The sequence below is a fragment of the Oenanthe melanoleuca genome, chromosome 3 (genome assembly GCF_029582105.1).
Source record: "Oenanthe melanoleuca isolate GR-GAL-2019-014 chromosome 3, OMel1.0, whole genome shotgun sequence".
In the NCBI taxonomy this organism is placed as follows: Eukaryota; Metazoa; Chordata; class Aves; order Passeriformes; family Muscicapidae; genus Oenanthe; species Oenanthe melanoleuca.
The window spans coordinates 39,701,647-39,714,262 of record NC_079336.1 but is presented as its reverse complement, the minus strand read 5'-3'; the positions used below and the strand labels follow the sequence as shown (position 1 = coordinate 39,714,262).

Here is a 12,616-nt window from a genome sequence, read left to right as displayed (position 1 = left end):
AGAAAAAATCTAAACTAATTTGTAAAAATATTGATTGTGATTTAATACCTAATATCTATAAGATCAGCAAATCTTATCTGTAGAAAAAAATTATTGATTCGTTGTGTTATGTGGAATAATTAACCCAAGGTAGGCATCTGCTAGATTACTAAGATACCTGTCTTCAAGAAATATAATTTTCTGTTTTTCAAACAGAAGATAAAAGCCTAAAAAATAAATTTATAAAAAAAAAAAAAAAAAAAAACCACCAAAAAAACACTCAACAAGATCAACAACACAAAACAACCCCCAAAAACCAAAAAACAAAGCCAAACAAAACCCAACTACCTAAATTGCTAAGGGGCCAAACTGGAAAATCATTCAACAAATTTGAAGACTAAAGAAGAATTAATATAAGATGTCTATAAGATATCTTTTAAAATGATCCCTTCCTGGTATTATAAGTCCAGATTGAATTCCAACTAATGAGCAGAAACTCATGAAAACCTAGCAATGAAAATTTGTTTACAGGAATATAATTGTGATTATTATGAACTGAAGTAAGGCTGAAGACTAGTGGCAATAAAAGGGAAAAAAAAAATGAAAATGAACAACCATATTAATTAATCAGATTAATCTGAAAGCACAGACAATGGAAAAGATAGTAATGAGGTCCTGTTCATAATATTAATAAAATATTTAAAAACAAGATTTATGGAGCTATTAGAAAGTACACATTATTAATGAATGAATCTTAAATGAAGAAGACACAAAATGCAGAGGAAGAGACAATTTTCATTAACATGATTTTTGTCCCACAAAAAATTTTCACTAGCAAATTAGGAAAATTAGGTGAATTTGACATTTAGAGTACTGCATCATAATTTGAAAAAAAAAAAAATAGTATGTGTAATTTTGAAAGAAAGTTAATATAACCATGTATTCAATCTGCAAAATATTGACAGAAACATCACAGTTACTTTCTGACTCGTGTTTACAATAATATCAGCAACATACCTCTAAACACTTTTAATAACAGCCAAAAAAGTTAAATTTTGTTTTAGCTTCACAATCATATTAAAAAAAGAGCCAAATACTGGTATTCATACCGTCATAAATCCATCCAGCAAACCTGAATCAGGCTTTGGGGGTGCTTGCAAGCGCTCCATAGACCACTTCTCAATGATCGATGACACCTGGGTGTTCTCTGTGTTTAGAATTCTGAATCCAGTCATATTAACCCCACTGTACCGATAGGGCTCCACATCCAAGGCAAACAGGTCCTGAAAAAATCACCATTGCATAAATTCTGTGATGCAGCACAGTTGTTATTTCAATTGCCAGACTATCTCCCCAGATGAGAGCATGGTAATTTCTCAGTGCTATTTATAATGGGAAGTGTTTTCTGCTTGTCTGTGAGCAACTTGGTTGCCCTTATGGTGGGAGTAATCTGATTCTGGGAGGGAGAACAGACTTTCAGGAAATGTTAATCCAATTACAGAACTAGGTAGGCTAAAATACTACAGTAAGCTTAAATTTTCAATTTCGTAACATGAATATTAATGGCTAGCTCTTGAACTTACCAGAAATCAAATAGACATCAAATAATAAAATAAACTGGATAGCAGTTCCCTTGAGCTTTCACTCTCAGTGAAACTTAAAAATGTTAATCTTAGGAGGATAAACTGGTGGAGGGAAGTAGGCAGAGAGTGGGGGTGGTGGCGAGCAGAGACAAGGAGGAACGTACATGGCTTTAAATTGGATTAAAAGCATTTCTCACAGTCATCAACATACTTCCAAATATGGACCTATCTTTGATTAGGAATTCATCTTTGCAAGATCAAAGATAACTTTTGCCACTTTATGTGTTTTCAGTATGTCTGTATGTGTGTGTGTGTACAGTTAGACCTCAAACAGACACAAGGCAAATAAAATCAATAAAAAGTAAAATAATCCAAATCTTAGCTCAAGAAAGTAAATTGAAGGTTATCCTAGTGCTTTGATCAAATCCTAAGAAGCAATGTAGAAACAGCAGTTGACTTCAGGAAACTCAGGTGTAAGATCAAGTTTTGAACATGACAAAAAAGGTTTTCAAGGTTACACATAATATATTATTTCCCTATAACAAAATTTTAATTTATTTAACATAGAAATTTAATCCCATAATTCATAGGAAGTCATTAATCTAATTTTTAATTTAACTTTTTTTATCAGGTAGCTTTAGGTGCAACATTGCTTCAATTCATTTTGTTTACTGGCTAGAGCTGAAGATCAAATACTGTATTACAGAAAACCCAAATATAACACCCATTGTTAATATCACAAAGCCCACAAAATATCAATCAGTTATCAATCACTGTAATTCTGTAGCTAATAATAAGATATACTTTCCCATACACAATATTTAAGATACGCAGATTACAAAATTCATGTAAAATAACCTCACATCCTCTTTGCAAAGAAATAAAACATTTTATTGCAAAGGAAATGTTGGACATAACTAGAACTTTGTTACATCTCTCTCTTAAAAAAAATTCTCTCATATTTTACTGTGTCAGATTTTTTAATCCAGACACATCCATGTTTACACTGGAATGTAATAAATATACACAATATTATTATGAATATATTAAAATGCACACAGGTCAGTGTATTAATGAGTCAGTGCATTACATCCTGAATCAATCAAGAGGAGATTACACAGAAGACTGTTGTAAACACTGTGACTGGAAAATTTATTTGACAAGACTTTCACCATGTCAGGTAAGGAGCAATTGATATATAAAAACAACTAAATTCTGATGCTGGTTCCAGAGCAACATTGCAAAATCAAAATCTATTATATGTTCGTGCACAGTAAATTATCTCTTAATAGTTCCAAGTCAATATAATATTCTTGTCTCCATAAAAAATCAAATGTTTTAATAAGTAAACCAGAATGAAAGAAAATTCTGATTTTCAAACAGAGCTTTAAGAGTGCCCTTCCAAATAATAGCATAGTACTCAAAGAAACAATTTCCATCAACATCAAAATAAAAATTTTAAAAATAAGAAAAAAACTTCAAAATATCCATAATCCATTTTTATGGAGGGAAATCTATTTATTGAAGAAAATTCCATTGCATGCAATCCTAAATCTATAAGTGTCAGAAACTTTACCCTTCTAAAATAAGATAGGTATTTGTGCAGGATGTGTGTTTGACCTTGACAAATTATTTTGCTTTCTATCCAACTAGATATTTCATGTTAATACTTCACACAAACTTCTGTTTTGTGACTCTGAGGTGGACTCCTACCCTACCACAAAAGATCCATTTTCATAAGAACTTAAACATGTATGTGACTTTAAACATGGGTCATTTCAAGAATAGTTTTGCCAAGGCACATCTGTCACATGTTTGTCTCATACTTTTATTTTAAACACACAATGAACTGCAATCTAATTAGACAAAATTGAACACAAATTCAGGGCAGAGAAATGTACACAGCTCTGGAGACTCTGTAGTCTCTAGAACAATATTTTACCAACTTTTAAACTGCATCTTAGTCTGTGATCAGGAAAAAGGACTTCACATAAATGTTTGTTTTGTATGAGCATTCACATTTTAAATGTTCGTTTATTGCAAATGATGGATCCAAGAATGATCAAATTCATTCTAAGTTACATTTACAGTGGACACCAAAGAATATTACATAATTCATGTGCCTAAAAGGCTCATCCGAATTGTTAAATAAAATGCTGCTGAGATTCACACCAAATTATTCATGAATCGTATGACAGAAGAACTACCTTGTAAAGTGTTGGATTAAAAATATGGAATATATGAGCACATTTTAAAATATCTTAATCTTCACATACAAACAACAGGACAAAATGCATAAAATAAGCAATGAATTATGAATTATACATTTAACCCTCCTTGACAGTTAAAAGCTGCAGTGCTATAGCCAGATGCTTTTTTCAGGTCTATCAGTTTTCAGGGCATAGTGTTGAACAATAATTAAACCATCCTGATGAGTTTTCACTGGAAGGAAGAAAACTCAGCAAAGAAAACATCTTGTACTCACACCCCATTCCAGAGAGGCCTTTTTCCACTTTGGTAAATAATAGAATTAGGAAAGTAATGTCTTTGTTGGATGTCATCACCATGTTTTCACAAGCCACTTACCAGTGTGGTAAAGATATAGTGATAATATTCTGTCATCATTCCCATAGCTAAAGCCTTGGAAAAAAAAAAAAAACAAAAGATTAATGTTAACACGTTTTTATCACACAAATGAAACACTGAAAAAGAACACTACTAAGATCAGACTACAGGGTTGGAATTATGCTAAAAATAGGTCAAGCAAGTCATTTCTTAGCAGTTAGAGAAGATTACTGACTATTAAAGGAATTTATGAACCAGATCTTCTGATAGAAAGAGTATTATTAGACTGTTTAGAGCAGTAAATGTGAAAGAGACTTGTATTTTTATATACTAATGGATACATTAAGTTACAACACATTATTTGAGTCGACAGTATTTTCATTCATTATTGAACCCTTTCTTTAAAATGAATTACCTAATAGGATTTTTCTTTTTGTTTTGATGGGCAATACCATGCATTTAAAAGAAGGACCCAAGCTTATATTAGACATGTGCACATTTTTCCAACCATGGAAGAAAATTCTCGAGTTAAATTTTGAACAGCAAGAGAGATACTACTTAAATTAAAATGAAGAAAAATATCCATAGATTTTTATAAATTCAGGTATCTCTCAAGTACCTTCATGGCTCTTGCTCACTATGTAATACCAAGTAGTTTTTGATAAACTGTGCATTTTAAAATGCTTTCCTTTTAACTGCATAAAAAAATTGCAGATAAAAACCTATGTTTCATTATGTCTATTAATTAAAAGGACATTTTCTCCTGAAAAGTATGTATCTTCATGCTTTGCACAAAAGTTGCCTTAGTATGTTCTTCCTGTTCAGGAACTATAAAAGTAAATCTTTGCCAAGTTGCTATCAGATGGACTCCTTAAAGACACTGAAGGTCACAATTATACCACAGTGACAATATCAGAATTTGTATTTAAAAGAATTGACAGCATTCTGAAGACTGTAGGAACCTTTTTACTTGCGACATTGTCCAAAAAATGATGAAATAAATAGTCCATATAACCTTTTCCAAAGAAAAAAAATCTAAAACTAATCCAAATATCAGTTGTAAATCAGATTTTATAGTATTTTAAACAAGATTTTGAAAAAAAAACCATACCATTTTTCCAGAGTTGCCTATACTTGTGTACTTAGAATTCCAAAACACTTAGAACTATAGTATTCCAGTAGCAATTAAATTCCCTTAAACACAGGAAAACCACATTCCTGTAAGAAATGTTACAACTTCATTAGGAACTCTACAGCTACAAGCATTCTTAGCTTTTATAAGAACTTTTTTTTTAATAAAACCATAGTATTTTCCTCTATATATGTAACACATTTGCAGTCACCTCTATATTAATTGGTCCCAATTCTTCCATACTCCAAAAGATCCCTACACAACATCCCACTCATGTTCCTTATTCTGCTATAGGATGATGCTGTCTCTTTTCCAGGCCTTCCTTCTTTCAGCTTCTCACTTCTCTAAAGATCTCACTTCTTTTTGCTCTTCAAGCAATATAAATTCTCTGTTCTCATTATTATAATGCTTCCCTAACCTTTTAAATTATGTATGGTTTCCCTGGTTGCCTGGTGATGTAGATAACAATGAGATTTGCCTTAATTTAAGTAGGTTTGTCTGATTGATGGGTTTTTTTTTCTTTTTTTACTTTTCATTAGGTATTTTTGGCCAGCAAAGTGTAGTTGTCATTTCACTTGGTTCTCAAGCTACTTTGTTCTCTTTATTTTCAATTTGTGCTGTCTTCCACCATCTTCACTCTTAATCTTTCCAATCATCCTCTCAAATTGAAAGTCCTTGTCATGTTTCCCAAGATTTATCCCTCCATTATCAGGGAAAGAAAACTGATCAGTCAATAATTCAGAAATGGATATACAATTTGTTTTTTCAATAATCACTTATAAACACTATATTTGGAATATTAACATTAAATAATAAATATATTCTCAACAACCCTTGTGTCAATTTTGACAGCAAGTGCTCACATTCTGCTTCAAAACTACAAGTTTTGGGCATATTTAAGGCATTGCAGTATAGGTTTTGAATGGAAAAAAAAAAATCTACAGAATCTCTATAAAGATCTAAACAGTGATGAAATAATTTTTTCTGTCTCTTTCCTCTGTAATCTTTAGGGTGAGCAGTGTGCTTTGATGAAAGAGTTCACAATTTGATTTAAAGATGCTGGTTGCTCACTCTTGGGTCGTGGTGCATGAATAAAGACACAATGAATTTAATTTTGTTCACATTTCCCTCTGTTCATACATTTTTCACAATGCTGTATACTGTGAAATAAAAATGTTTTTTCACCTAAAAACTGCTGGGTACCATATCAGTAATGTATCTCATTGGAATTATTGTTAGTATTGCAGCTTAATATTGCCATCAGTACACTTTCCATCTGCATTGTTTAGATTTTAAATATTTAAAATAATTAAATGTACATTCAATGATTTGGACTAAACAACTAGAATAACTAGGCTAGATTATGTTTACAAAAAGCCACCAGCAGAGGTTTAAAATTACTAGGAGCTAATAAAAGTTTTTTCAATCAATGAACAAAAAAGAAAGGAAATTATATTATACACTAAAGCTTACTAGCAATTTTAATTATAGCTGAAATAATACCTGTAAGTACCTCTAATGAGATACATATTTCCAACCCTTAAATGCATTTCATTTTCAATTTAGACCCTACAGTTTTCTAGCAAACCTAATATAAACATGAATTCAAGTCACTAAAAACTATGCATTAGAAGTATTTCAGTTTAGTATTCTTCCTATCTTATTTATTGGAATTTATTAAATAAAAAAACATGGGGAAGATGGTCTCTGAGCCAGTTAAGTATTTGGAATTCTGCTGTATCTCACCTACTTATCTCACTTACACATAGTATTTTCAAAGCATCAACCAAATGTACTTGGGTGTTTTGCAGTTCCATTATTAGTGCAAAGAGAAAATGGCTCTAAAAATCAATTGTTTTCAATGGCAGACATTAATGTGGTCTGTTGGTAACATACTATTTAGATATCATTGTCTGATTAGGAATAGACATCTTAGAGGCCTCAAATAAAAACAAATACATAAATCAATACATACATACATAAAGATTTGATATATAAAATAGCATTAAACAAGCATTTAAAACCATACTTAAAGCATTAATTCTCCAAAGTACTGGTTCTTCTTAGCTGAAAGACTAATATACCTTCATGTTCCTCCTGAACATGAATTAATTAAACTCTGTCTTTGTAAAAGCATAATTAAAGCACCTACCATTTGTGTCACCAAAGAAATTACCTCTAAAATCCTTGACTGATTTTCAGTTGGGCCTCAGTAAAACTGACATACAATTTCCCTGCTTGCTAAATACCATTAGGTCTGGGTAATACTTTTATTTATTAGGGATGAAGAAGATTAAGACACGAGCAAAATGAGGATTACCTGTTTCAAGATGCCTGCTGCCATTTCGTGGCTGCAGTCAAAGATTACATGGAATTCTTTGCCTCTTTTCATCTCCTTTAGCAATGGCTTTGCATCTTTTGTGTCAGCTGGCAACTGACGGATTTTTAGCCTTAGGTTGTATCGTGAGGGAGCCTTGATGAGCTCTTGCAATCGAATGAGACCTTAAAGGAAAAAGGAGTCAGGAGAAAAGAAAATTACCAAAACAAGACCTGAAATGCCAGCAGGAGAACATACCATAAGAACTCAAAGTTTCCTGATTTTTTTTTCTCTTCTCAGTTGGTTGGAACTGATACACAAAAATGTTATTAAAAAGAAAAATTAAGTATCTGTATTCCCAACACTTTAGCACAAGTCTCTTCCCTTAATATTAATGGAGAGTAGCAGCCTCATTTAGGATTACCTTAAAACAGACAAATCTTCCTCTAGCATTATCACACAACTATGACATTCCTCTTCCAAGAACATATTACTCTAATTCAGTTAAAGCCATACCCCAGACTAATAGTTTTTAATCGGACTAGACAATCTCCCAAATAATAAATCAAGTTTACATACAAAGTTGTGAATAATTTCAGTACTGTAGAACCCTCTCACATAAATCTGTTCTCCTATTTCTGTACTGAACCACTTTTCAAGAACAGCAAGACACAAAAGTAGCTTTACACTACTCTGCCAGTTTTGGAATTAAAATCACTCCAGAACAAAACTTACTATGTTTGTGGAAGTGACTTTCAAATTAATTGATTGTATGAAACATTACAGTGATTCATGATGTTCAAGTTTTCTGCATTTTTTAATATATCAAATGTTAAAGGGGAGACTGACTATTCTTTCTTGACTGCAAACTGTCCTTTAAAAGCACTCTTTACTCAAAAGGGCAGACTCCCTAATGTGCATATTTTATGCATATTTTCAGGGGTTACACTAATCACCTTTTTTACACCTTTGGAGAAGGAATAGTTAAGCTGTCAAGGAACTTTGAAAAGGGATACAAAGAAGGGGAAAAGAGATGTTGCTTTTTTTCTATAACAAGTTTCAGTTACAAAATTTTGGCAAACAAATTTAAAAATACAAATTGACAGGTCCCTTTATCTATTGCTATTGCTTGCACCAACTCAATACAATTCTGGTCTTTTATTATAGGTCCAAGATTTGCTACAGAATGGCAAGAAGTGTTTTCTTGCCTACAGGGATTTTTGAAGTAAATGTTTTCCAATATCCTAATCAATTAAACATATAGTTTAATTAGTTTGAGACTCACAGATTATTCTGGGTTGGAAGGAGCCCACAAACACCATCAAGTCCAGCTCTTAGCAGAACAGCCCATACAGGGATTGAACCCACAGCATTGGTGCTATTAGCTCCATGCTCTGAGATAACCTCAAGAAACTGCAGTGGATGAAACCCAAGAATTCCAAAATTCCAAGCTTTGTTCTATTCCAGAGCATTACCCAAGAACATCAGCCCTTAAAGGTCCTAACAGAGCTGTTCAAGAATTAAAAAAAAAAAAATAATCTTCATAAATATTATCATTATTGTACTACTCTGAGAAAAAAAAGAAATCACACCAAAATTTGAAATAGCAGATTTACAGATGCAGCAACAAGAGCAAGTAAAGGCTGACAAGGGGAATGCTAGGATAGTGTCTGTCGTCTGGGTTGTCTATGCATCTGATAGAGAAGGGATGAGCAGCAAACAAAGTGCTGCATTGGAAGGCAGCACAAAAGGTAGAAAGCTACCAAAGAAACCTGAGCATGACAATATGGGGAAGAAACCCTGAAAACACTGACCAGACCTCAGTGCTGGGGCAGTACACACTGCAGGCAAGCACATGAAGTATTTGTGCTTTCAATAACTATCAATTACTAATAGTAACCAGTGAGATTCCTCAAAATATATTTTCAGATAAATTAAATCTGAGATGTAAGCAAATTCCAGGGTTTTCAAAACTGCTTTTTCTCCTGGTCTCAGCAATGTGAAATAAAAAGCAACCTTAAACCTTTAATGTGTAATATTGTTCATGGCTTCTACATGTAGCAGAATATTTAATTTTAGTAATAGCTACAGTGAGCACATACTTCCATTTTTAAGATTTTAACATATATATTTACCCTGTTTCCAGCCACCAGTAAAGTTGTGATGGATTAAGGCAGGGAATAAAACATGTTCCAGTCTACTAAATGACTCACTTCAGTGGTCCACTTGGCCACTCACTATAAGGAATAAATTCTTTACTGGCATATGTTCAACAGCTTCCAGCTTGCTGGGCTCTCAGCAGTATGATTTTGGAAATTAAAATCCCCTCACTTGCAAGGGGGTGAGACGTGGGACTCTGTGGAGAGCGCAAGGTGCAGAGTGCTGCTGTGAAGGTGTGTCACTGCCACAGTTACCCTACAGCTCCTTGTTGCAGAGAAACACCTCACAGAACAAAAAAATATCAGACAGTGCTGAGCATACCTTACTCTGGTATGTTTTATTTCCTTGGTAAAATGTTGAGAAGCAGGATTTCCACATTCAGGCATCAGTGGGAACTGAGAACAAGTAAAGCTTTCCAGTTCTGGATCACACACAAAAGCTGGCTCTTTTAAATACTAATAAAAGGCTAGAGGTTTTCTGCTACACTATAGTATCTATTATTTGGGATGCAGCATTTGGGTTTTAAAAGTGTGCAAAGAGTAAATTAGCTTTACTGATAAATAAAACCCATCAAAATAATTTCCTGAAGAGGAACAGAATAATTCATCTAAAAACAAACAAACAAAGCCACCATCATACACAAACAAAACCTTTTCTAGATTAAATATTAAACACTGGGTCATTATTTGTAACCAAATTAAAAATTAAGCACTGGAAAGCTGTAAACCTAAAGAACAAGGTCCTGCATATAAACTACAACACTCAAGTTCATCTATGGACAATAACTGCTCCCCAACTCCTGGCTGATTTTCTCTTCCCCTGAGCACCCTAACTTCCTGGCTTCTGCAGGAGTAGCTTCTGCAGTAGCAATTGCAAAAAAAGTTCCAGGGGATCAGAACATCACACAGTTTAGGACTAACCAGGCAATGTAGGATGTAAATATATTGTGCCCCTATCCTTACAGTAACAATCTGTTTAGAGTTCAGTTTTTCACAGCTATCTGATATCATATGTTAAAGGCTTTTTACAGTAAAACTAATGCCTTGGAGTAACACAAAATGAGCTCTACCTTATTTAGTCTCTTTAACATTTAGTCCTGAACAGGTGAAGTCAGACAAATTAATTCCTTATTTTCATTTTTAGATGTTACCAAAATTTGTTCTATTTTTTCACTTTTTCCATTTGGATGATTGGGATACCTAAGACTCAAAAAAGATTGCTTGTTCCTACTGTGTGAAGTTTGTCTGTGGGACTCAATTTCTACCCTTCTATCCTTTGTGTACATTGGTCATTTTAGGTCAAACAAACATATTTACACATTGACTAAGATTCTTGAGATACTGTTAAAATCAAAGTAAGTTTCATTGGCGTTGTCTAACATTAGAGGAAGCATCATAACAGGCTGGTTATGTAGGGTAAAAGTAACAAGCAGTCACGTACTAAGAAATAAAAGTTTCTGAATCAGCAAGGGACAGTTTCAAAAGGACATGCATGTAGTTTATCAGAACCTTCAATGAAGGGAGGAATGTAATTCAAGAACTACAAGGACTGTGAAACTAAGAAGAAAACAAGTCCTTTCTTCATGATTTTGAGATCTAGAATATTTTTATTGAACAAATGTCTAGAATAATTTTAAAATAATTGATTTAAAATACAATACGAATTGCAGGCCTGAGATGAAATCCTTATTTTATCAGGATTTATAAGATCCCCATGTAATGTAAAACAAATTACAAAAAAACCCCACCATAAAACAAACTGACAAAAAAAAAACCCCAAAGCAAACAGAATACAACCATTTATGTGTACAAGCCCCTAAAAAAAAAAAAAATCTATTTTACAACAGTATAGAAATAATAGCGGCATTTTGGGAATGTACTTCCTGCATTTTCTTTCACCAGGGACACCTTTTTCCTGTCCCCTTAAACTCTCAATTCCTTCTTTTAGCAGCCCCAGTGATAGAGCCCTACCTCTGAATGGCTGGGAAGAGTGCGGTGTGAGTAACTCTTTTCAGAAGCTGCCATCAATTCATCGTTAAGGAGAATCCTGAAGGAGCAGCTTGTGAGCTCTCCAGCTGGCATCTTCCTCCAAAGAGATCAATCACATTACCTCCTCGACATGTTCAACTTCAACCAGTCCAGGAAGCAAGAGCCCCAAGTTTGTTTTAAAACCTGTCTCCAGCTCAGCAGTCTTGCGGGCCATTGCTGCGCCACCTGGCCTGCTCATCAAACTATTTATCATTTCCATTAATGCTGCCTTTGTGCTGCACAGGAAGAATGCAAGCAAGTGCACTTTGCAATGGGCTTTCTGTAAGAAAACACTAATGCTCTTTTAAAGGCTGCTCCTTATCTTCACCACATCAAAAATTTCAAAGCTAATAATATACTGCTTTGCAGAACCACCAGGAAACAGCCTTTCTATTTTTAGTTTCTTCTCACACCTCTCTCCTCTTACCCTGACAGCCCCCTGCCCAGTTTTTTTGGTTGTGTCTCAGAAAAGTCACATTGTGTATTGGGCTTTGAAAGGGATATGGGTAGAAGGAAGGAGAATGTTGATTTACTGGCATTGATATAATTTTTTGCATCAACAGGAACAGTTAATTGCTGCAAAATGACTTACAGAGTTTACCCATGAACTCTAAAGTTTAGTTTTATCATCTTCAACAAAAAGAAAAAACATCTCTAGTGAAAGTATTAAATTGCACTAGCTAGTAGGGGTTCTTGAACAGTGGGCTGTTCTGTGTTCTTTGTGCTGTTCTATCTAATAGAGCAACACCATTAAAAAAAGCACAGAGGAAATAGAGACAAAGGAAAAAGACAGCTTTATGCACTTTTCATGTTTATTCATATTAAGTTTTTTTTACTACATTAAGATCATTTC

At 33.6% G+C, this 12,616-nt stretch overlaps 1 protein-coding gene across 2 annotated transcripts in view; it reads right to left on the bottom strand.

Annotated features, from left to right (window-relative positions):
- GRIK2 (glutamate ionotropic receptor kainate type subunit 2) overlaps positions 1-12,616 on the bottom strand; it is a 356,624-nt gene that overhangs the window by 209,646 nt on the left and 134,362 nt on the right. For both annotated transcript variants that reach the window (XM_056488408.1, XM_056488407.1), the window contains 3 exons: positions 7,580-7,761; positions 4,149-4,202; positions 1,089-1,262 (listed from right to left, as the gene is read on the bottom strand). In XM_056488408.1, coding sequence (XP_056344383.1) covers positions 1,089-1,262; positions 4,149-4,202; positions 7,580-7,761 — 410 coding nt within the window. The remainder of the gene's footprint in view (positions 1-1,088; positions 1,263-4,148; positions 4,203-7,579; positions 7,762-12,616) is intronic.